The 24703-nt window shown below is 42.1% G+C and overlaps 1 protein-coding gene across 2 annotated transcripts in view; it reads left to right on the top strand.

The window, feature by feature from the left end:
• Nucleotides 1-4874: 4874 nt before the first annotated feature.
• gpr161b (G protein-coupled receptor 161b) overlaps nt 4875-24703 on the top strand; it is a 38980-nt gene continuing 19151 nt past the window's right edge. Inside the window, exons 1-2 of one of the 2 annotated variants that reach the window (XM_043700885.2) lie at nt 4875-5183; nt 19751-20153. In XM_043700885.2, the coding sequence (XP_043556820.1) occupies nt 19792-20153 (362 nt within the window). In that variant the 5' untranslated portion in view covers nt 4875-5183; nt 19751-19791. Of the gene's footprint in view, nt 5184-11006; nt 11403-19750; nt 20154-24703 lie in introns of those variants that run through there. The other variant, XM_087992810.1, reaches the window with a different exon arrangement.

Raw genomic sequence — 24703 nt, 5'->3', positions numbered from 1 at the left:
GATTTGTACATTTTGACTTTTTTTTTTACAATTACATGTTTGAAATAGTTTTAAAACCAAATTCACTTTGCCTTTGAAAAAGCAGTAATGCCTTGGTGTTAACTAATCCTGAGCACAACTTTAAATCAATACTTTTAAAACCTAATTACTTTAATCACTTGAAAAAGAACAGTTGCAAATTCAAGTTAATGTTTTAGCTAATGTGCTAGGACTGATTAAGTAATCCATTGGTAAAATTTTATACAAGTTTCTCAATTTGGTTTTTCATAATTTGAAGGTTTTAGATAGGAAATGAACTCAAACTGCAATCTGAAATATAACTGCACTGAATGCAGAAGCTTTCTGCTATTCTGTCCCATATCCCATCTGGGATATGGGACAGAATAACAGAATCTTATCCCATCTAAGCTTGAGCTGAATATCTATAGCTAGATTATCGTGGAAAGTATGTCAGCAGAGACTAACTCGTGGGACTGCAATTAAACAAATACAAAATTAAAAACCTATCATCAGTACTTTAGGGTCATTCTTTAGAGAAGGAAATATGCCATTGTATTCTAGCCTATATGTCATTCCAGACCCAAGGTATTCGGGTTGACTGTCAGCTGTCATCTGAAATGGTGTGGCAAGCATATATATTTTTTATATGAATAAGACTACTGAAAAAAACTCAGCAGATCTGGCAATCTCTAGAAAGAGAAACAGTTAACACCTTAAACCCAGAGATTCTTCTGAACTCAAGTTCCAACTTTGAACTTGAAACAGATTTTCAGCATCTGTAGTATTTTGCTTTTATTTGTGCAGTTATTTCACTGCCCGGTCTCTGCCAGATCCACCCATTTTGAAGAAATTATGTTATTCTCTCCTGGATCTTCATTTAGTCATTTAGCTTGTTCACCTTCATTGCTTTCTATTTCCTTCTGAGTCTTTGAAAAAGCATTTACTTAAACTAATTTTAACAGCTCCACCACCTTCCTCGGTAACTGTGGATCCACCTTATCCCATGTGGATTCCAACTGAAATTCGATTGTTCAAAATTTGAATCCACTCAGTATTACAGGTATCTCCTTGGCATACAATAGTTCTATTGACAGCTATTCCCACCCCCATCCTGAGATCCACATTCAACTTTTCTGTCCATCAACAGCACCTAATGCTATTTCAAAGCTGTCTTGGTCCCCTGTTCCATTTCATTCTTGATTGGGATTAGGAAAAGGTTGGTATATATGCTGAAGATGGGGCAGGGGGAGAAATTAACAACAAGTGGGGATGGTGCCCAGAGAGCAATTAACAGTTGGGCAGACAAAGGAATGGATAAAGGTCACCCTGATGGAAAATTCAACCTTTAGTGGCTGACCATGGATTGTTTATGGCAGCAGCACATAACGACAAAGCCTGGGGGTTGGGACAAGGACATGCTTAGCCCCTAAAACTATTGAACTCCATGATGAGTCTTGAAGGCTGCAGAGTCTGCAAGGGGAAAATGAGGTGCTGTTCATCCACCTACTTTCAGGTTAAAAGTGATGTGAAGTACTGGAATTTGAGATTCAGATGCTTTTATTCAACCACAGGTTGTGGATGACTGAAAAAGTCCAGCTTTGATTGTCAATTCTTTAATACCTTTGACAAAGTGCTGGTGCTTTCATGAATAAAACTGAAGGCTTAAAACTGGAAATTGCTGGAAAAACTCAGCAGGTCTAGCAGCATCTGTGAAGAGAAACAGAGTTAATATTTCATGTCCAGCAAGTTCATTTCTGAAGAAAGTTCACTGGACTTGAAATGTTAATTCTACTTTCTCTCTAAGGTTACTGCCTAGTCAACTGAATTTCGTTAGCTATTTATTTTTGTTTCAGATCCTCAGCATCCACAGTTCTTTGCTTTGTATCACTAAGATGCGTAGCCCTATGCAGGGGAAAGTTTTGCCTCTCAAATTTCATTGATTTTTGAGGAAGTGACAGATAATTGAGAGTAGGGCAATGGATGTTATCTATATGAATTTTATTAAAACATTTGACAAGTCCCTCATGATGAGCTGGTCTAGAACATTAAGTCACATGGAATTGGTAAGTGGATACAAAATCCGTTTGGTCATAAAAGACAGAGGTAGTTGTGTAGGGGAGATTTTCTGATTGGAGTTATGTGACCAGTGGTTATCCATAAGGATCAGTACTGGGATCACTATTGCTTGTAACATGTATAAATGGATGAAAATGTAGTTGTTCTGATTAAGTTTGCAGATGACCTGAAAATTGGTAGCATTTTCGATAGTGAGGAAGGTTGGCAGAGGATACAGAAAGAACCGATCGGTTGAAAAGTTGAGCAGAGAAATAGCAGATGGTGTGTAACCTGGACAAGTATGAGATAATGCATTTTCAGACATTAAATGCAAGAGGAAAGTATACAGTAAATAGCAACAACCTCAAGAGCATTGATATACAGAGGAATCATGGTTGCAAATCCATGACTCCCTGTAAATGGCAACACAAGTGGATAAGGTCATAAAGAAGGCATACAGCATACTTGGGGCATTGAGTATAAAGGTTGGCAACTCATTGCAGCAAAAAATAACTTCAGTTAGATTACATTTGGAGTAATATGCACAGTTAAGGTCACCCACACTATAGGAAGGGAATGGAGGCTTTGGAGAGGATGCAAAAAAGGTTTACCAGGATGTTGTCTTGTTTGGAGTATATTAGCTTGAAGAAGAAATTGTACAAACTTGGGCTGTTTTCACTAGAGTGTCAGAGGTTGATAGATTGGATAGTTTGAGTCTTTTTCCCAAGGGTGGAAATGTCAAATACTTCAGGGCATAGATTTAAGGCGAGAAGAGGAAAGTTTAAAGGAGATGTATGAGGCAAACGTTTTTAGACAGAGGGTGCTGGCATCTGGAATGTGCTGTCAGAGGATATGGTAAAAGTAGATACTATAGCAACATAAAAGAGGCATTTAATCAGCCACACAAACAGACAGGAAATAAAGGGATACGGGATTAATTTAAAATTCCATCGTGGTCAGCACAGACATAGTTGACTGAAGGTCCTTTTTCTATGCTGGACTGTTTCTTGTTCTATGTGGAACTGAGCCAAACTGTTCCAGAACACCTTCAACATTGGGCAACTTAGCACATTGTAGATGCCAAAAAAGCAGCACAAATCCAATCCAGCAGTACCCAGTTTGGGTTCTGCCAGGGCCACTCAGCTCCTGACCTCATTACAACCTTGGTTCAAACATGGACAAAAGAGCTAAATTCCAGAAGTGAGCTGAAAGTGACAGCCCTTAACATCAAGGCTGCATTTGGCCGAGTGTGGCATTGAAGAGCCCTTGCAAAACTGGCATCAATGGAACTCAGGGCAGACTCTTCACTGGTTAGAGTCACACCTGGAACATATGAAGATGGTTGTGGTTGTTGGAGATGCTTCATTAATGTCCTTCCCTCCATCTTAAGATCACAAGTGGGGATGTTCACAAGTGATTGCACAATGTTTAGCACCATTCACTACTCCGATACTGATCAATCCATGTTCAACCGCAACAAGACATGGACAATATCCAGGTTAGGGCAAAAATTGAAAAGTAACATTCCCATCACAAATGCCAGGCAAAGACCACCCTCAATAAGAGACAATGTCTCTTTGAAATACAATGGAACTACCATCACTGCATCCCATACAATAAACATCCTGGGGGTTACCATAGGTCAGAGGGTAGGGCAAGCCAGTGAGTGACTATCTACAAGTATGAAGTGTGATGGAATATTCCCCACTTGCCTGGATGAATATTGTTCTTACAACATTTAAGAAGCTTAACACATCAAGGACAAAGTAGTCTGCTTGATTGGCACCACATCCAATCTCTCTACACCCAGTAGCAGTGTGTACTACCTACAAAACGTAATACAGAAATCCACCGAAGATCCTAAGGTAAAACTTTCCAAGCCACCACAACCACTTCCACCCAGAAGGACAAGAGCAGCAGATACATGGACATACTGTCATCTACAAGTTTCCCTCCAAGCCACTCATCCTGACTTGGAAATATATTGACTCTCCTTCACTATCGTTGGGCCAAAATGCCGGAATTCCCCTACCTCAATGTTCAGGATTTGGAGATGCCGGTGTTGGACTGGAGTGTACAAAGTTAAAAATCACACAACACCAGGTTATAGCCCAACTGTTTTTGGAAGCACTAGCTTTCGGAGCACAGCTCCTTCATCAGGTGGTTGTCACCTGATGAAAGAATGGTGCTCCTAAAGCTAGTGCTTCCAATTAAACCTGTTGGACTATAACTTGGTGTTATGTGATTTTTAACTTTGCACTTCAATGTTGTTATAGGTCAACCCAGAGCATGTGGACTTCAGCGGTTTAAGAAGTCAGTTCAGCTCTGGAAATGCCTAAGTCCCAATAAAAAAAACATACGTAGTGTTCTTGTTCTTTGCATCCTTCATTAAACCAGCAATTCAATAACTGAAATGGGACGTTAATTTTGACTTATTGTGGTGAGGACAAAGAGGGAGATTCCCCTTGACAGGTTGAGGTGGGGAAATGACAAAAGGGGGATGTAGAAATGTGAATAAAGATCCGCCATAGTAGCATAAATTATGGAGGTTCCCTGTTGTGATTGGTGTGCCTGGGAACACGGGAAGGAGGTGTGGAAACTTGCGGGAATGTTTGATCTCACTGGGTGCTGAATGAGTGCCTTTTGTTAGTCGTGAAGTGGACAGAGCGCGGTCGAGCAAAACTGAGTGGAAAATAGGAGTTTTTGAAATCTTATATTTCACTGCTCCCTGCCTAGAATATTTAGAGGGATTAACGGGGCGGTTCGATATTTAACAAATTTAAACCAAAAAAATTGAAATGTGTTTTAAGTTGATATCTAAAGGGAGGTCAGGGTGGCCGGTTGGTTTGTTGAGCCGGTTCCCGGGTAGCTGTGGAAAGTTTGTTGGTTGTGTGTTGACAGCTTGTCCCTCTCCAGTGTGTTGGAGTGGCAGACCACCCACAGCGTGAGCTGGGATAGTCTCTCAGCCCGGCGCCATTGCACACACCACCACCAGCATCACCATCGCTGCTGCTTTGTGCAGCGTAGGATTTTGGGAGGGGGAGCGAGCAAGAGGGAGGAAGGAAAAAGCCTTAGAGAAGACATGAACAAACCTGGAAACGGATAAATGAATTGAGTCCGTACAGAAGGTGAGACATGACGTTAATGAAAATTTTACTTAGGGATGAAAAGGAAAAAGTGAAAGCTCTGAAGTTCCTTTGAGTTGAGACAAAGGAAACTGCTGGTTGTTTCAGTCGCGAGGGTATGTGGCTTGGAGACTGAAAACTGAAACTGCCTCTGTTAACTGTTATTTCATAAAACTTCTTGAAAAGGAATACAATTCGCAGCACTTCTGGAGTTAAGCTAAATACAAAGACGATTTATGGATTCGGTTTTTCTTTATTTTTACCAAGACGGTTGCAGAGGGGAATGAGAGTGAATTCGATGCATTGGGGAGGGGTCGTTGCTTGTGAAGAGCAAAGCGCTGTTGTCGCGTTTAAATATAGCAATTCGTAGCAAAAAGAAACGCCTTTATTGACTATATTAAAGAAAGTGAAGGGTTGGAAGGGCGGATGTCTCGCTGCTAGAAGGAGAAAGATCCGCAATTACTCCGTTTTGATTTTGGGGCAGGCGGGGGTTGGATAGAGGTGGTTGGCATCAATTCGTGAAGTATGCTCGGGCCTTTACCTCCGAAATAGAAGGCAGTTTTGGTCTTTAACGATAAAACTATTTTGAAAAACTAGTATTAGGATAAATCCTGCCATTCTGTGCGACTGTAAAGTACCCATTTAACCTTGCCTTTTCTTGAGTGTAGAAAGAAATTACACTTGAATATCTCATTTCTCATCTTAGTCCCCAACCCGTTTTGACCCCCCATCACTCATTTAACAATTATTCAGCATTCCCAGAAAAATTGTGAGCAGTTGTGAATGCTTAAAGCCAAATGTAAAGTGTTAGCGACCTGTATATGTTGAAAAGAAAAATCCTGGAATTCGTCTGTATAAGCTCTTAAAATAGTCACAAAAAGTAAAAGTTGGAATTGAAATAATTCTGACGACCTGCATTGATATACCATTTCGACATGGTGAAATATTCCAAAGTGCTTCACAACATTGACCAGACAGACAATAATATTCAGCCAAAGGGAAAAGATTGTTTTGGATTAGATTACTTACAGTGTGGAAACACGCCCTTCAGCCCAACAAATCCACACCAAAACGCAACCCACCCACACCCATTCCCCTACATTTACCCCTTCACCTAACACTACGGACAATTTAGCATAGCCAATTCACCTAACCTGCACATCTTTGGATTATGGGAAGAAACCAGAGCACCCGGAGGAAGCCCACACAGACACGGGGAGAACGTGCAAACTCCACACAGTCAGTCACCTGAAGTGGGAATTGAACCCAGGTCTCTGGCGTTGAGGTGGCACTGTGCCACCGTGCTGCCCATAACAGCATTAGAGACTGAACTAACTATGACAGGATAAAGCAGCTGGTTAAAGACTGGCTCCAAGCAATTGGATTTAAGGGATTTTAAAGTAAGAAAGAGAGGTAAAGGGGTTTATGTGGAAGAAATACCAGCGTTTAGGCCCCAAGAAGTTCAAGGCAGTCAGGAATGCTGTTGAAAATGTTCTGGAGAGCCAAATTACATGAATAAGACCATTTTGCAGGATTGTAGGGCTGGTGGAAGGTGCAGAGTTAGAATTGGAAGTGGCCATGATGAGTTTGAAACTGATAACTGATGTTAAAATTGAGGTCTTGCTTAACCAAAAACCGAAGTAGGTCAGTGAGCACAGAGGTGCATAGATGACTGGGGCTGAGTGTGACTAAAGGGTGGGAGCTGCTGTGTGACAGATGACCTCAACTTTATGGAGAGTAGAATGTGGACAACTGGCCAGGTGTTTGTTGGAATAGTCAGGTGTAGAAGGGAAAAAGGCATGAATGAATATTTCAGCAGCAGAATTAGAGCAAAGTCGTATGATATGGAGCTGAAAAATGAAATTCTTACTGATAGGTAGATATGGCTGAAAGCCTATCCTGAGGGCAGTTGTGACACCGAGGCTCTGAACAGGTCAGTGTTAACTGAGACTTGGTAGCATAGAAACAGACCCTTTAGCCCAAGTTATTCATGCTGACTACTTTCCTGAACAGAATTAGTCCCATTTGTCTGCATTTGACCTATATCTAAACTTTTCCTATTGATGTATCTGTCCAAATGTTTTTCAAATGTTGCAATTGTACTCTCCTTTACCACTTCCTCTGGAAGTTTATCCATATAGTGCACCACCCTCTGTGTCCCGCAGGTCCCTTTTTAAACCTATGTCCTCTAGTTTTGTACTCGCTTACCCTGGGGAAAAGACTGACTATTCACCTTGTCTATACCCTTCATGACTTTATAAACCTCTGAGATCAACCCTCAGCCTCCTAATCTCCAGAGGATAAAAACGTCCTAGCCTCTCTTTATAACTCAAATGCTACATCTCGGTGACATCCTTATACATTTTTTTGCACCTTTTCCAGTTTAATAACACTCTCCCTATAGTAGGTTGACCAGAATTATGTGGAGTACTTCAGATGGGGCTTTACTAAAGCCTTGTATAGCTGTATCATATTCCAATTCCTGTGCTGTGACCAATGAAGGCAAGTGCGCCAAATGTCGCCTTCACCATCTTGTCTATCTGTGATGCCACTTCGAAGGAACGATGCATCTGCACCCCTTGCTTTCTCTGTTTGACAACACTCCCCAGGGTCCTACCAATAACTGTAAGTCCTACCCTGGTTTCTCTTATCAAAATGCAAACCTCAGATTTATTTGTATTAAACTCAATCTGTCGGTCCCTGTCCCACTGGATCAAGATCCCAGAAGAGTGACACGGTGGCTCAGTGGTTAGCACTGCTGCCTCACAGCGTTAGGGACTCCGGTTTGATTCCGTCCTTGGGCAGCTGTGTGGGGTTTGCACTTTCTCCGGCGCTCTGGTTTCCTCCCATAATCCAAAAAACTGTGCAGATCAGATGAATTTTCTAACTTCCCCATAGTGTTAGGTGCATTAGTCAGGGGTAAATATGGGGAATGGGTCTGGGTGGGTTACTCTTCAGAGGGTCGGTGTGGACTTGTTGGGCCAAAGGGCCTGTTTCCATACTGTAGGGAATCTAATCTAATCTTGTACTCTTGGATAATCTTCTGCACTGTCCACTGTGCCACCAGTTTTGGTGTCATCTTCAAACTTACTAGCCATGCCATCCAAATCATAAACAACAATGAACCCAGCACCCATCCTTGCACAGGTCACAGGCCTCCAGTCTGAACAACAACCCTCTACCACCATCCTTTGTCTTTCACTGTTAAGCCAATTTTGTGTCTAGTTGGCTAGCTACCCCGGATCCCTTGTGATCTAACCTTACTAATCAGTCTATCATGTGGAACCTTGTTGAAGGCCTTGCTGCTTGCCAAAGAAAGACATGGAGTGGTAGCTAAGGAATGGATTTTGGAACAGGCACTAAAAAAGTGGCTGTAAACTTGCCTTCAAATTTCCCAGTAGTTAGTGAATTTTGAGAAGAATACCACACCTTGAGAAAAAGAACAGGAAATAACATCACCACAGGAAATGACATCACCAACCCAAGCACATAAATAGAAAACCGGTATGACCACCAGTGCTTCACCCAGAGGCACACTGAAAATGTTTTAGTATGGTGAAAATGAACCTTCCAGCTCAGCGAGGCAACCTACATCCATTCCTAGTAGTTAATTGGAGGAAATGTTTGTTCATCCAGTGCAGGATGTAAAATATAACCTGATAATTTAGTAATAGTGGCGAGGAGTGGCGGTGAGGCCTGGCCTCGTCACCAAGCATGGGAAAACTAATTGTGTTTTCAGATGATGCTGCCAAGAGGTAACTGTTACAACTCTAGGGACCATTAAGAATTAAAGATGTGTGATCACCCAGCAACTAACATAACTATGCCAGAAGATTCACTCTCTCTTCAACAAAAAGCAACTTTTATTGTGTAAATAGAGATATAAAGCCAACACCACTAAGTTAACACAATAGTGTCTAAAAACTTCTTTGATCTTGTGAAATCTTGAAGATTCACTAACTTTTGCTGAAACCAACCCAAAAGGTATGCTGCAAACCTCTGGAATTTACTTTAATTTGTATAACAGTCTAACTGTTCACTAAGGAGCCAAGTGGATGGGCATCCTTCATTTAGTTTGTGGAAGAGCAATCTTCCAGCTTTCTTGAAAGACCTCCTGACTGGATTGTTCAGTTCCTTGCCCTGGCTATGGACATAACAAAGACTGCTTTTTTTCCCCACTCTATTGATTCAGTATAACAGTTTCCAAGGTCACTATTTCAGCTGACTGATTTAGAACATAGAATAGTACAGTTGTGCCTTTTATCCTACTCTAAAATCAGACTAACCTACATGCCCTCCATTTTACTATCTTTCATGTGCCTATCCCAGAGTTGCTTAAATGTCCCTAATGTACCCAAGTCGTCTTCTACTGCTGGCATTGCATTCCACGCGCACACCACACTGTGTGCAGAACCTACCTCTAAACGTTTCTCAGTCACCTTAAAATTCTGCCCTCTTGTGATAGCCATTTCCACCCTGGGCAAAAGTGTGTGGCTATCCACTTTACCTTAGCTTCTCATAATCTTGTACTGTACCACAAGATTGTACAAGACCTGCTGTAGATTTCTTGTACTGGTTGCAAACTAGAGCAAGTCTTCCAGTTATATTTCCCTAATTAAATCTGAACTGAAATACCCTGTTCTGTTGAAAAAAGTATAAATAAAGTAAACAGTGCTTTCTCACCAAGGCTCCACCCTGAATTATTATCTTCTGTTGCGATGTTGGTAGGGTTTGGGCTTATATAAACAAATGTGTAAAAACTATTTTATCTTCAACACAACTCTGATTCTACAATGCAAATGAATAATTTATTACTAATACTGTTAAGACTCCATTTTTGAGAAGATTTGTAGCTCAGGTTTAGGTTCTGGCTGTCAGTTTGCTCGCTGAGCTAGAAGGTTCATTTTGAGAAGTTTCATCACCATACTAGGTAACATCTTCAGTGAGCTTCTGGATGAAGCACTGGTGGTGTAGCCTGCTTTCTATTTATGCATTTGGGTTTCCTTGGGTTGGTGATGTGATTTATAGAGTCATAGAAATGTACATCATGAAAACAAACCATTCGGTACAACCCATCCATGCCGACAAGATATCCCAACCCTTCCTGTGGTGATGTCATTTCCTTTTTTTTCCAGGATGTAAATGGGATCCAAATCAATGTGTTAGAATATCGGTTGGAATGCCATGCTTCTAGGAATTCTCATGCGTGTCTCTGTTTGTCTTGTCCTAGTTGTCCCAGTTGAAGTGGTGTCCTTCCTCTCCGTATGTAAGGATACTGGTGAGAGTGGGTCATGTCTTTTTGTGGCTAGTTGGTGTTCATGTATCCTGGTGGCTAGTTTTCTGCCTATTTTGACCAATGCAGTGTTTGTTACAGTTCTTGCACGGTATTTTGTAAATGACGTTAGTTTTGCTCATTTTCTGTATAGGGTCTTTCAACTGCTCTTTTAGTGTATTGGTGGGTTTGTGGGTGACCATGATGCCAAGGAGTCTGAGTAGTTTGGCAGTCATTTCAGAGATGTCTTTGATGTAGGGGAGAGTGGCTAGGGTTTCTGGATGTGTTTTGTCTGCTTGTTTGGGCTTGTTACTGAGAAATCCGGCAGACTGTGTTCATTGGGTACCATGATGAATTTGAAAGACCCTATACAGACAACAATCAAAACTAATGTCATTTACAAAATACTTTGAAAGAACTGCATTGGACAAACACAGAAAACTAGTCACCAGGATACATGAACATCAAATATGCACAAAAGAAATGACCCTCTCACACTAGTATCCTTACATACAGATGAGGAAGGACACCACTTCGACTGGGACAACTCATCCATCCTAGGATTAGCTACACAGAGATACGCACGAGAATTCCTAGAAGCACGGCATTCCAACTGGAACTCTATCAATAAACATATTGACGTGGATCCCATTTACCACCCTGAGAGAGAGAATATGGAATGACATCATAGGAAAAATGACATCACCACAGGAAATGACAGCACCAACCCAAGGAAACCAATAGAAAGTGAGCTATACCACCAGTGTTTCATCCGGAGGCTCACTGAAGATGTTACCTAGTATGGTGACGAAACATCTGAAAATGAACCTTCCAGCTCAGCAAGCAAACCTGCATCCACGGTTACGACTCTAGCTCCATTATCATTTCAAACAGCCTTCTCAAATGCTGTGACAGATGCTGGGGCTTGAACCTGACCTCTTGGGCCAGAGGTAGGTACATTGTTCTGGCTTCATTAGAAGATTTCCAACTCTGTTTTAAAATGAACAGAACCACAATTTGAAGAAGGCAATTTGTGCCATTCTGTCTATGCCAGTTTTCCCACAGGCAAGCTTTTTAAAGTGCCATTTGTTTGAGGTGTATTTGAATCCTTTTTTGTAACCTGTGTCTCAGCTTAATATTCTGCACTTATATATTCCTAAAACTAAAGACATAGAGTCGTAGGCTTGTACAGCACAGAAGCAGATCCTTTAGTCCAACTTGTCCATGCTGACCAGGTATCCTAAATTAATCTAATCATTTTCCAGTATTTGGCTCATATCCCTCTAAACTCTTCCTATTCAAATACCCATCCAGATACAATTACAGCATTTAAAATGCAACAGTCTCCACCATTTCCTCTGGCAGCTCATTCCATGTACACACCCTGTGAAATAATTGCCCCTTGGGTCCCTTTTAAACCTTTCTCTCCCCTACCTAAACATATGCCCTCTAGTTTTGGACACTCCCACTCTGGATAAAAGACCGTGAATATTCATTCTATCCACGCCTTTTATTATTTTATAAACCTCTGTAAGGTCACAACTCAGCCTCCAACACTCAGGAAAATGGCCTCAGCCAATTCCGCCTCTCCGTTTAGCTCAAACCCTCCAACTCCAGCAACATCTTTGTAAATGCTTTCTGCACCCTTTCAAGTTTCGCAAAAACTTTCTATATCAAGGAGACCAGAACTGAATGCAGGATTCAAAAAGTGGCTGAACCAATGTTCTGTACAGCTGCAACATGACATGCGGATTTATTCATCTTTGTGTTTTAAGGTGTCCAGCACTACCACTTTGTTAATGTGGACATTTTTCAAGATATCACGGTTTTATTTCTCCAAGTCTCTCTCTTCTATATCCTTATCCATTATAAATACCGACGCAAAATACTCGTTTAGTATCTCAGCCATATCCTGCAGTCCCACATACAGGTGGCCTTATTGATCTTTAAGGGGCCCTAATTTTTCTCTAGTTATTCTTTTGCCCTTTAATGTATTTGTAGGGTCTCTTTGGTTCTCCTTAATGCTATTTGCCAAAGCTAACTCGTGTCCCCTTTTTGCCCTCGGGTATAGTCCTATTATACTCCTCAAGGGATTCACTCGATCCCAGTGGTCTATATCTGCCTCGGTCCTTTTTGTGACCAGAGCCTCAATGTTTCTAGTCCTCCAGCATTCCCGATTTCGACCAGCCTTGCCCTTCATACTAATGGGAACTTACTGCCTCTAGATTCTCCTCTAAATTTTGAAGGCCTCCCACTTTTAAGTGTTTTATTTTCTAAAATATGTAAGTGATGAACTGAACTTCTGCAACAAAATGCAAATGATAAATATAGTTGGCCATGAATTGATTTTATTGGAACACGGAGAACACTAGAATTATGAGAGCCGGAAGAGAAGCCACTAAGGTGATGCTGTACTTCCTGCTGAATAGATCTGAATGCAGCCAGGTGAACACCATTCCATCCAGCTGAATGATGGTGGCAATCTGTTGAAGGAGGGTAGTGTGATCAATGCTGTCAAAGTTTGTAAACATTGAGAAGGACTATAAAGCACAAGTTGACTTCTGTCTCAGGCACATTGAATGCCAAGGTGACTAAATAGTCATTATTTAAAGTCAAAATGTTATAAATTCCCAAATCATGTTTAAATTCCATTTATGATTAAATACCTAGGGCTTTTTCAGGTATCGAAATTGGTCCCTTTTTAAAAACAGTGATACTGACCATTGGCATCTCCTGTCCAACATTGACTGGGTCATTTTCATGGAGTTGACATGAATTAGGCTGATACAGCCTTCGCTGAAATTAACATTTTTCTTAAAGGCAACAAACCTGTCAGTTCTCGACATGGCAGGCATATAAAGGCCTCATTACTACCCGATTTGGACCATCATGAGAATCTTCCCATGTTAAGAGCTGAGAATTACTATTGTTGAGCCTTGACACAATAATTCTGCCAGAGTTTGAATGTACAAAGCAGCTGCTATTTCAGAAAGCTATCGGGGCAGAAACAGGCTGCAGAAGTGAAACAATCAGCAAACCAAGAAATAAAAAGGTTACTATAATATTCTTTACAGTTAATGATTTCAGGTTTCTGAAAGACATCTCTAAGACTGAAATACTGCTGCTGATACTATCTTTTCTAGTTCAAGATTTATTTATTAATTTAGAGTCCCCAGTTCCTGTGGCTGGATTCAGATTCCTGTTTCTGGGTTAAAAGTCCAGTATAAATGTCACTGTAATCCTAGAATTCGAAAATTGTCCATGGTCATAACAGACGAGCAGAACCCAGTCATGCATTCTGTAGCCCAGTGCAATTTTAGTGACGGCTGACTAACCTATTGGTCCACTATGTCTATTCCAATTTGAATCCCATTGATTAGATTAGATTACCTACAGATTTGAAACAGGCCCTTCGGCCCAACAAGTCCACACTGACCCTCCGAAGAGTAACCCATTCCCCTACTAATGCACCTATCATGGGCAATTTAGCATGGCCAATTGACCTGACCTGCACATCTTTGGACTGTGGGAGGAAACCGGAGCACCCGGAGGAAACCCACGCAGTCACAGGGAGAATGTGCAAACTCCACACAGACAGTCACCGAAGGCTGGAATCAAACCTGGGACCCTGGTGCTGTGAGGCAGTAGTGCTAGCCACTGAGCCACCATGCCGCCCATCTTAAGGGAAGCAAATTATGTCCAGATCAGAGGATGAGTAGGTTGAGAGAGGGTAATATCTTAGTGAGGACTCTGGCAACAAAGGTGGAGGTGATGATGTAGTTCAGCAAATCCAATAGTTGCAGAAATATTACAATGAACGGTTGAGTAACTGCTTAGTTTGGGCAGCATGGGGTGGCTCAGTGGCTAGCACTGCTGCCTCACAGCACCAGGAACCCAGGTTTAATTCCAGTCTCGGGTAACTGTCTATTTGGAGTTTGCACATTCTCCCCCTGTCTGCGTGGGTTTCCTCTGACTGCTCCAGTTTCCCCTCTCAGTCTAAAGATATGCAGGTTAAATGGATAGGCCATGCTAAATTGCCCATTACGTCCAGGGCTGTGTATGTTAGGTGGATTAGCCATGGGAAATACAGGGTTACAGGGAGAGAGCGTTGGGTCTAGCTTGGATACTGTTTAGACTGTCAGTGCGGACTTAATGGGCCGAATGGCCTGCTTCCACTCAATGGGGATTCTCAATAAAAAAAATTGTGTTGTGGTATGTAGGCATCACAGTTTCAAGGTTGTCAGCAAGAGAACTAGAAGTGAGTTGAAAAGAAACTTTGTTACTCAGAGTTGTTAGGATTTGGAATGTGCTGCCTGTGAGAATGGTGGAGGCAGATTCCATAAGAGAGCTGGATGTGAATTTGAAGGTGATTGAATTTAGAGGGTTACAGAGATGGTTCTAGCTGGGTAGCTCTTTCAGGAGCTGGTACCAACTCAGCTTTAATGGCTGCTTTCTGTACTGACAAAAATTTGACGATTCAATGGGTTGTGGAGTTTTATTTGTAGTGACAGATATAGAAATAAGTAGGGTTGGAATTCTGTCACTGTTCCTTCACTGTCATTGTGTTCATTTATTTTGCCTAAGGTTCTTACACATTTGATGCAACTGCAACACACCAACTTCTGTGAGCAACCAAAATTTTATTAAAGACAGCACAGTACAGTACAAACTTTCTGGAGGAACTTTTAACACGCACCTTGCAGGGCTTGCAGAGTCATGCCAAAGCTCTCCCTAAACAAAGGAAATAGACCTTTTATACAAAATCTTTACATCACAGTTAGTAATGCCCACAAGACAGCCCCCAGTCATTCTCCCTCCCCCCACACCCCCAGTCACATGCTACTCAAGACACAACGCAGTGACCTGACTGTCTCCAGAAACAATAATGTAAATCATCCCTTGATGGTCAAATTGGTTGTAAATTTTTTTTTTAACTACAGGGAGTAGTCAAATTCCAACTGTAATGTTCTTAGTGATTTCTGAATAGGGGATGAAAATGTAAATATTAGGAGATGACGATGTAAATGGCTGTGAATGGCAAGGAAATAGCCATGTAAATGGCTCTGGATAATAAGAGATGATAATGGAATTTCTTAAAATTTACCTGTAAGTCAGCTATCCCACCCTTGTCTCAGGTCACCCAATTTCCTGCTGGTCAGCAGAGCAAGTTAACTCTTTAATATCACAAGTGCAGCAAAACCCTGGAACTTCCAACCAAATAGAACTGTGAGTGACTCAACCCAGAAGGATTGCAGGCTTCAAGAAGGTGACTAACCATCACATTCTCAGGGGAAATTCAGGATGAACAATAAATCTTGAAACCAGTAGGAGGATGGGAACCTAAATTGTAGTTAGAGTATACAGGAGGTTGAGGGTAGTGAGGTCCGAAATAAAGTTTCAGGGTTGTAAGAGGGCACCGGCAGACAAGTTATTTGAAGTGTGTCTACTTCAACACCAGGATCATCTGGAATATGATGGGTGAACCTGCAGCATGGGTTGGTATCTGGGATTTTAATGTTGTGGCCATTTCAGAGACATGGATAGAGCAGGGAGAGAAATTGTTATTGCAGGTTCCGGGATTTAGATGTTTCAGTAAGAACAGAGAAAATGGTGCAAGGGTTGGGGGTGTGTGTGGGGGATGGTGATAGTGGTGGTGGATTTGGTATTGTTGGTCAAGGACAGTATTACCGTTGTAGAAAGGACGTTTGAGGACTCGTCTACTGAAGTAATATGGGCTGAGGTTAGAAACAGGAAAGGAGAGGTTACCCTTTTGGGAGTTTTCTATAAGCCTCTGAATAGTTCCAGAGATGTAGTGGAAAGGATAGCAAAGATGATCCTCGATAGGAGGGAAAGTGACAGGGTAGTTGTTATGGGCGTCTTTAACTTTCCAAATATTGACTGGAAACACGGTAGTTCAAGTACTTTAGGGGGGTCATTTTTTTTGTTCAGTGTGTGCAGGAGAGTTTCCTGACACAGTATGTAGATAGGCCAACAAGGGGCAAGGCCACATTAGATTTGGTACTGGTGAACGAACCCGGCCAGGTGTTAGACTTGGAGGTCGATGAGCACTTTGGTGATAGTGACCACGATCCGGTTATGTTTACTTTAGTGATGAAAAGGGATAGGTATATACTGCAGGAAAGAGTTATAGCTGGGGGAAAGGCAATTACAATGCAATTAAGCAGGATTTATGATTCATTGGATGGGGAAGGAAACTGCAGGGGAGTTGAAACGTGGACCTTATTCAAGGAACAGCTACTGCGGATCCTTGTTAAGTATGTACCGGTCAGGCAGGGAGGAAGTTGTTGAGCACGGGAGCAGTGCTTTATTAAGAAAGTTGAATCTCTTGTCAAGAGGAAGAAGAAGGCTTCTGTTAGGGTGAGATGTGTTGGCTTAGTTAGGGCACTTGAAAGTTACAAATCAGTTAGGAAAGACCTAAAGAGAGAGCTAAGAGGAGCCAGGAGGGGACATGAGAAGTCATTGGTGAATAGGATCAAGGAAAACTCTAAGGCTTTCTGTAGCTATATCAGGAATAAATGAATGACGTGAGAAAGGTTACTGCCAATCAAGGATAGTAGTGGGAAGTTGTGCATGGAGTCTGAGGAGATGGAGGCAGCACTAAATGAATACTTTTCATCAGTTTCACATTAGAAAAAGACAATGTTGTTGAGGAGAATATTAAGAAACAGGCTACTAGACTAGATGGGATTGAGGTTCACAAGGAGGAGGTGTTAGCAATTCTGGAAAATGTGAAAATAGAAGTCCGCTGGTCCAGATGGGATTTAATCTAGGATTGTCAGCGAAGCCAGAGAGAAGATTGCAGAGCCTTTGGCTTTTATCTTTGTCGTCATTGTCTGCAGGATAGTGCCAGAAGACTGGAGGATTGCAAATGTTCCCTTGTTCAAGAAGGGGAGTAGCAATAACCCTGGTAATAAACCAGTGAGCTTTACTTCGGTTGTAGGTAAAGTTTTGGAAAAGGTTAAAAGAGAGGATTTATAATCATCTTGAAAGGAATAAGTTGAATAGGGATAGTCAACATGGTTTTGTAAAGGGTAGGTCGTGCCTCACAAAACTTAGAGTTCTTTGAGAAATTGATCAAACAGGTGGATGAGGGTAAAGTGTTGGATGTGGTCTATATGGATTTCAGTAAGGCATTTGATAAGGTTTCCTTCGGTAGGCTATTGCACAAAATGTGGAGGCATGGGATTGAGGGTGATTTAGTGGTTTGAATCGGAAATTGGCACCACAGAGGGTGGTGGTGTGGAAAAATCACCCAATACTCTGAAAATTACCAGGAGATCCAGAAAATCCTTCATGAAATTTAAGAAAAAGCTGTGGCAATCAGAAGGTATTTTTCCTGTTTGCCCACCAGTCCTTTGTCTTTCTGCAGTTTATACAGTTCTAGCTCCCCCACTTATCTGATAGCATTAGCATAACCAATCATACTGGCTTGCTTTGTCTCTATAAACTAATCATTGTCTGCCGCACTGATTCATTACACTTAACATATCACGTTGCACCACCATCGTCTTCAGCATTAGCTCATCTATCAGTGATTTAACTAACATATCACCGTGCACTACCTACCATTATCTGTTACTGGAGCTCTCTAATATGATCCTGTGCATGCATTACAACACTTAAGTTAACTACATAGTTGTTAGAGCAACTTCCATAGTGGTTGAAGTTGGAGTTCAGTTACTAGTGGTGTAATGCCAGGATCGGTTTTGGGTCCACTGCTATTTGTCATTTTTATAAATGATTCAAATGAGGGCATAGAGTTAGTAAATTTGTGAATGACGCTAAGGTCTGTAGAGTTGTGGATAGTGACAAAGGATATTGTAGGTTACAAAGGGACATAGATAAACTGCGGAGCTGGGCTGAGAGATGGCAAATGGAGTTTAATGTGAAAAAGTGAGGTGATTCACTTTGGAAGGAATAACAGGAATGCAGAGTACTGGGTAATTGAAAGGTTCTTGGTCGTGTAGATGAGCAGAGACATCTTGGTGTGTAGGTACATAGTTCCTTGAAAGTTGCCACCCAGCTTGTTAAGAAGGCCTATGGTGTGTTAACTTTTATTGGTAGAAGGATTGCATTTTGGAACCATGAGGTCATGCTGCAGCTGTACGAAACTCTGTTGCAGCCGCACTTGGGAGTATTGCGTACAGTTCTGGTCACCGCATTATAAGAAGGATGTGGAAGCTTTGGAAGGGGTTCAGAGGAGATTTACTGGGATGTTGCCTGGTATGGAGGGTAGGTCTCTCGAGGAAAGGCTGGGGCACCTGAGGTTGTTTTCGTTAGATTGATTAAGGTTGAGAGGCGACTTAATTACAACATATAATCAGAGGGTTACATAGGATGGACAGCAAGAGCCATTTTCCTCGGATGGCTAGCATGAGGGGACATAAGTTGATGAGTGATAGATATAGAACAAATGTCTGAGGTAGCTTCTTTACTCAGAGAGTAGTAGGGGCATTGAACACACTGCCTGTAACAGTAGTAGACTCGCCAACTTTAAGGGCATTTACATGGTCATTGGATGGGCATATGGATGAGGATGGAATAGTGTAGGTTAGATGGGCTTCAGATTGGTTTCACAGGTCGGCGCAACTTCGAGGGTGGAAGGGCCTGTACTGCGCTGTGGTGTTCTATGTTCTAAATGGTGGCCTTGCCAGGAACATGCATCCTGTGAAAGAAAAATAAAAGTGAAATCTTCTAAGAGGCAGAAGATACTGACTGAGGGGTCCAGTACAATGAATAGATAGCAGCCCCAATTGGAAGCAGGAGACACTGTTAAAGCAAGTCGAGAAATAGTCATGATCCAGGCTTCATGTGCCTCATTGGGGGGTCAGTGAGATGAGGGGTGTCCTGCTTTTCCAGTTCATTGCCAGGAGGCGCGCTCTCACTTGCTGCAGATAAAGGGGAGGGACAGTCTGATGCTTGGAATCTCTTGGCACTGTCTCGATATTTTCTAATCAGATTGAAATGTCTCTGGAGCAGGTGGGACTCTACCTTAGATCTTCTGGCCCAGAGGTATGGGTGCTACACGAGCCCTTTAGCCGCCTTGCCCTAAGTGGGTCCTTAATTGTCCCCTAGTTAGCGACCTGTGAGTACCGGTTTCATAATTTGCTCCAGCCCTCATTCTGAAAACCATCTCTGCAGGGCTTGGAATTTTTTTTCCCAATATTTCTTAAATGTGATAGCATTTCTCTTATTTTTGATTTCAACAGATAATGTTACCTCAGTGTATCGGTATTTTGTGTTCCACATAATTAATTGTGTTTTATTTCTGCTTCAGCATTCAAGCATGCCATCGCCTCACTGTTCCACAGCTTCACAATGAACTATAACACCAGTGCCAATAGAAGTGTGGGACACAGCACTTCACAAGAAGATGGTGGAGTCATAATTGCAGAATCAGTTGCTATCATTGTCATTGCTGTGTTGATCTGTTTGGGAAACCTGGTGATTGTCATAACTCTTTACAAGAAATCTTACCTCTTGACACCAAGCAATAAGTTTGTCTTCAGTCTGACACTTTCAAATTTTCTGCTATCTATTCTGGTGCTTCCTTTTGTTATCGCAAGCTCCATCAAGCGAGAATGGATGTTTGGGGTGGTGTGGTGCAACTTCACAGCCCTGCTGTACATGCTTATCAGCTCCGCCAGTATGATGACACTGGGAGTCATTGCAATAGATCGGTAAGATTTGTTTCATTGTGTCTTTTATATTGGAGAAACAGAGTATTTCATTGAGTAATGTAATAGAAGCAAGTTTGTTATAAATGAATAATATACTCGTTGTTGAAAAGCTTTCAGGTATTTGCACAAATAATGTGTGCATTTCATTTATACCCTGAAACCATGTCTGGTGCACCACATTTTCATCACTCCTGTTACACTTTTTTTGGGTATTGCTAAATTTTACTGAGATTTGTGTACAGATATGGATTTCAGTATTGGTTGGATTATCATTTGCAGTGATTCAGATGTAATAAAATATAGAACATTGCACATTACAGTGCAGTATAGGCCCCTTCAGCCCTTGATCTTGCACCGATCTGTGGAACCAATCTGAAGCCTATCTAACCTACCCTATTCCATTTTCATCCATATGTTTAACCGATGACTATTAAATGCCCTTAAAGTTGGTGAGTATACTACTACTATTGCATTCCATGCCCTTACTACTCTCTGAGTAAAGAAACTACCTCTGACATCTGTCCTATATCTATCACCCCTCAATTTAAAGCTATGCCCCTTCATGCTCATCGTCGCCATTCTTGGAAAAAGGCTCTCCCTGTCCACCCTATCTAACTCTCTGATTATCTTATATGTCTGTTGTGGTTCTGTTCGCCGAGCTGGGAATTTGTGTTGCAGATGTTTCGCCCCCTGTCTAGGTGACATCCTCAGTGTTTGGGAGCCTCCTGTGAAGAGCTTCTGTGATCTTTCCTCCGGCATTTATAGTGGATTGATTCTGCCGCTTCTGGTTGTCAGTTCCAGCTGTCCGCTGCAGTGGTCGGTATATTGGGTCCAGGTCGATGTGCTTATTGACTGAATCTGTGGATGAGTGCCAATTCTCTAGGAATTCCCTGGCTGTTCTCTGTTTGGCTTGTCCTATAATAATAGTGTTGTCCCAGTCAAATTCATGTTGCTTGTCATCTCCGTGTGTGGCTACTAAGGATAGCTGGTTGTGTCATTTCGTGGCTAGTTGGTGTTCATGGATGTGGATCGTTAGCTGTCTTCAGTTCGGAAAGGCTCTTGATGTATGGTAGTGTGGTTAGTTCTTTGGGTTGCGGCATGTCCTCGTTCTGTTGTCTTTCCCTTAGGCATCTGTTGATGAAATTGCGTGGGTATCTGTTTTTGGCGAATAGCCACACTACCATACATCAAGAGCATTTCAGAACTGACAGCCAGACTACTGTGACCACTAGGCTTATAACAGCGCACAAACCAACAGCCACTCTCAGACAACAACTCACCAGAACTAAGGACCCGATACCCAGCATGAGCAAAACCAATGTAGTGTACAAAATCCCATGCAAGGACTGCACAAAACACTATATAGGACAAACAGGAAGACAGCTAACGATCCGCATCCATGAACACCAACTAGCCATGAAACGAAATCACCAGCTATCCTTAGTAGCCACACACGCAGATTACAAGCAACATGAATTTGACTGGGACAACACTACTATTATAGGACAAGCCAAACAGAGAACAGCCAGGGAATTCCTAGAGGCATGGCACTCATCCACGGATTCAGTCAATAAGCACATCGACCTGGACCCAATATACCGACCACTGCAGCGGACAGCTGGAACTGACAACCGGAAGCGGCAGATTCAAACCACTACAAATGCCGGAGAAAACATCACAGAAGCGCTTCACAGGAGGCTCCCAAGCACTGAGGATGTCACCTAGACAGGGGACGAAACGTCTGCAACACAAATTCCCAGCTCGGCGAAAAGGACCACAACAACGAGCACCCGAGCTACAAGTCTTCTCACAAATCTTATATGTCTCTATTAAGTCACCTCTCAACCTTCTTCTCTCTAACGAAAACAGCCTCAAGTCCCTCAGCCTTTCCTCGTAAAACCTTCCCTCTATACCAGGCAACATCCTGGTAAATGTCTTCCGCACTCTTTCCAATGTGTCCACATCCTTCAAATAATGTGGTGACCAGAACTGTACACAATACTCCACATGTGGCCACATCAGAGTTTTGCACAGCTGCAGCATGACTTTGTAGCTCTAAAGCTCAATCCCTCTACCAGTAAAACGCACTGTAAGCTGCCTTAACAACCCTATCAACCTGGGTGATAACTTTCAGGGATCTATGTACGTGGACACCGAGATCTCTCTGCTCATCTACACTACCAAGAATCTTACCATTAGCCCAGTACACTTTGTTCCTGTTGCTCCTTCCAAAGTGAATCACCTCACAATTTTCTGCATTAAACTCCATTTGCCATCTCTCAGCCCAGCTCTACAACTTATCCATGTCCCTCTGTAAACTGCGACATCCTTCAGCACTATCCACAATTCCATGACCTTAGTGTCATCCGCAACTTTATTAACCCATTCTTTTATACCCTCATCTAGATCATTTATAAGCATAACAAACAGCAGTGGACCCAAAACAGATCCTTGCGGTACATCAATAGTAACTGAACTCCAGGATGAACCTTTCCCATCAACCACCACCCTCTATCTTCTTTCAGCTAGCCAATTTCTGATCCAAACCACTAAATCACCCTCAATCCCAGGCCTCCGTATTTTGTGCGATAGCCTACCGCGGGGAACCTTATCAAATGCCTTACTGAAATCCAAATATACCACATCCAACACTTTACCCTCATCCATCTGTTTGGTCACCTTCTCAACGAACTCGATAAGGTTTGTGAGGCATGACCTGCCCTTCACAAAACCATGTTGACTATCTCTAATCAACTTATTCCTCTCTAGATTATAAATCTCATCTCTTATAACCTTTTCCAACACTTTACCCACAATTGAAGTAAGGCTCACTACATAAAGATCAAAGCCAAAGGCTCAGCAATCTCCTCCCTCGCTTTCCAGAGAATCCTGAGAAAAATCCCATCCTGCCAGGGTCCTAATCTATTTTCACTTTCCAGAATTGCTAACACCACCTCCATGTGAACGTCAATCCCATCTAGTCTAGTAGCCATGTCTCAGTATTCTCAACAACATTGTCTTTTTCCAGTAGGAATACTGACAAAAAATATTCATTTAGCGCCTCCCCTATCTCCTTGGACTCCTCGCACAACGTCCCACTACTATCCTGGATTGGCCCTAATCTTGCTCTATTCATTCTTTTATTCCCGATATACCCATAGAAAGCCTTGAGTTTTTCCTTGATCCTATCCACCAATGACTTCTCATGTCCCTTTCTGTCTCTCCTTGGCTCTCTCTTTAAGTCTTTCCTGGCTAACTTGGAACTCTCAAGTGCCCTAACTGAGCCTTCACGTCTCATCCTAACATAAACCACCTTCTTCCTCTTTACGAGATTCAACTTCCTTATTAAATCATGGCTCCCTTACTCAGCCACTTCCTCCCTGCCTGACAGGTACATACTTATCAAGGATCCGCAGTAGCTCTTCCTCGAATAAGCTCCACATTTCAATTGTGCCCATACCCTGCAGTTTCCTTCCCCATCTTAAATCTTGTCTAATCGCATCATAATTGCCTATCAAGGGGTTTAAACTGAGTGAGGAAAAGTTTGCAGCATATCAGCCACAGTTCAGGCTAACAATTAGATGGTCACAATTTACTAGGGATAACATGTAAAGGGAGAAAAAGAGTTTGAGAAATCTCAAATGAGAAAAAATAATTTACTCTCAAAGGGCTGAATCAAGAAACGTGTGATTCTCATGTTTGAGCATATTCAGGTAAGATATTGATCAGAGTTATTTTTGAATGCTAAGGGAATTGAATGTGATGATGTGGGAAGATGGAGTTGATGTTGAGGATCATCAGCATCTTAGGTGACAGAACAGCCTTGAAAGGCTGGATGACCTACCCTGCCCGTTTCTTGAATTCCCAATGATCTAAATGTTAAACAATACATTGAGATGCTCCAGAGCTTTAAGGAAAAATGGACTGGGGCTGAAATTTTGGTCAACAACATGAATTCTAAGAAGGGCCTTCTGTTCAAGTTTGCAAAGATTTAGGAAGGAATTTGCAGAGTGTGGGGTTTAGACAGTTGAAAGCATAACCTGTGGAGATGAACTTCAACCTTTACATTGAGAATAACCTCCATCAGCACTATCACTGTGCTAAATGGGACAGACTTCAAACAGATCTTGCAACTTAAAATAGGACATCCACGAGGTTTTGTGGACCGTCAACAGCAGCAGAATTGTACTCCAGCTCCATCTGTAACCTTGCTCAACCATTACCATCAAGTCAGGGATTAACCTTGCTTCAGTGGACAGTGCAGGATAGCATGTCAGGAGCAGCACCAAGCATACCTAAAAATGGGGGGAGGGTGAAGCGCCCAAAACAGGGCTAGTTGAATGCCAGACAGCATAAGCAACAAGTGATAGAGTTAAGCGATCCCACAACCAACGAATCAGATCGAAGCTCTGCCACATGCAGTTGTGATTGGTGGTGAAAATCCAAGCAACTCACTGGAGGAGGAGGCTGCACAAACAGCCCCTTCCTCTATGATGGAAGAGCCCAGCACATTAGTGTAAAAAATAAGGTAGTACTGATGTTTGTACTGA

Source organism: Chiloscyllium plagiosum, unplaced genomic scaffold (genome assembly GCF_037043375.1).
Source record: "Chiloscyllium plagiosum isolate Xiang-an unplaced genomic scaffold, Cpla_swu_hap1 HiC_scaffold_12, whole genome shotgun sequence".
Taxonomy (NCBI): domain Eukaryota; kingdom Metazoa; phylum Chordata; class Chondrichthyes; order Orectolobiformes; family Hemiscylliidae; genus Chiloscyllium; species Chiloscyllium plagiosum.
Note: the sequence above shows the minus strand (reverse complement) of the source record. Positions and strands in the feature narration are given on the sequence as shown.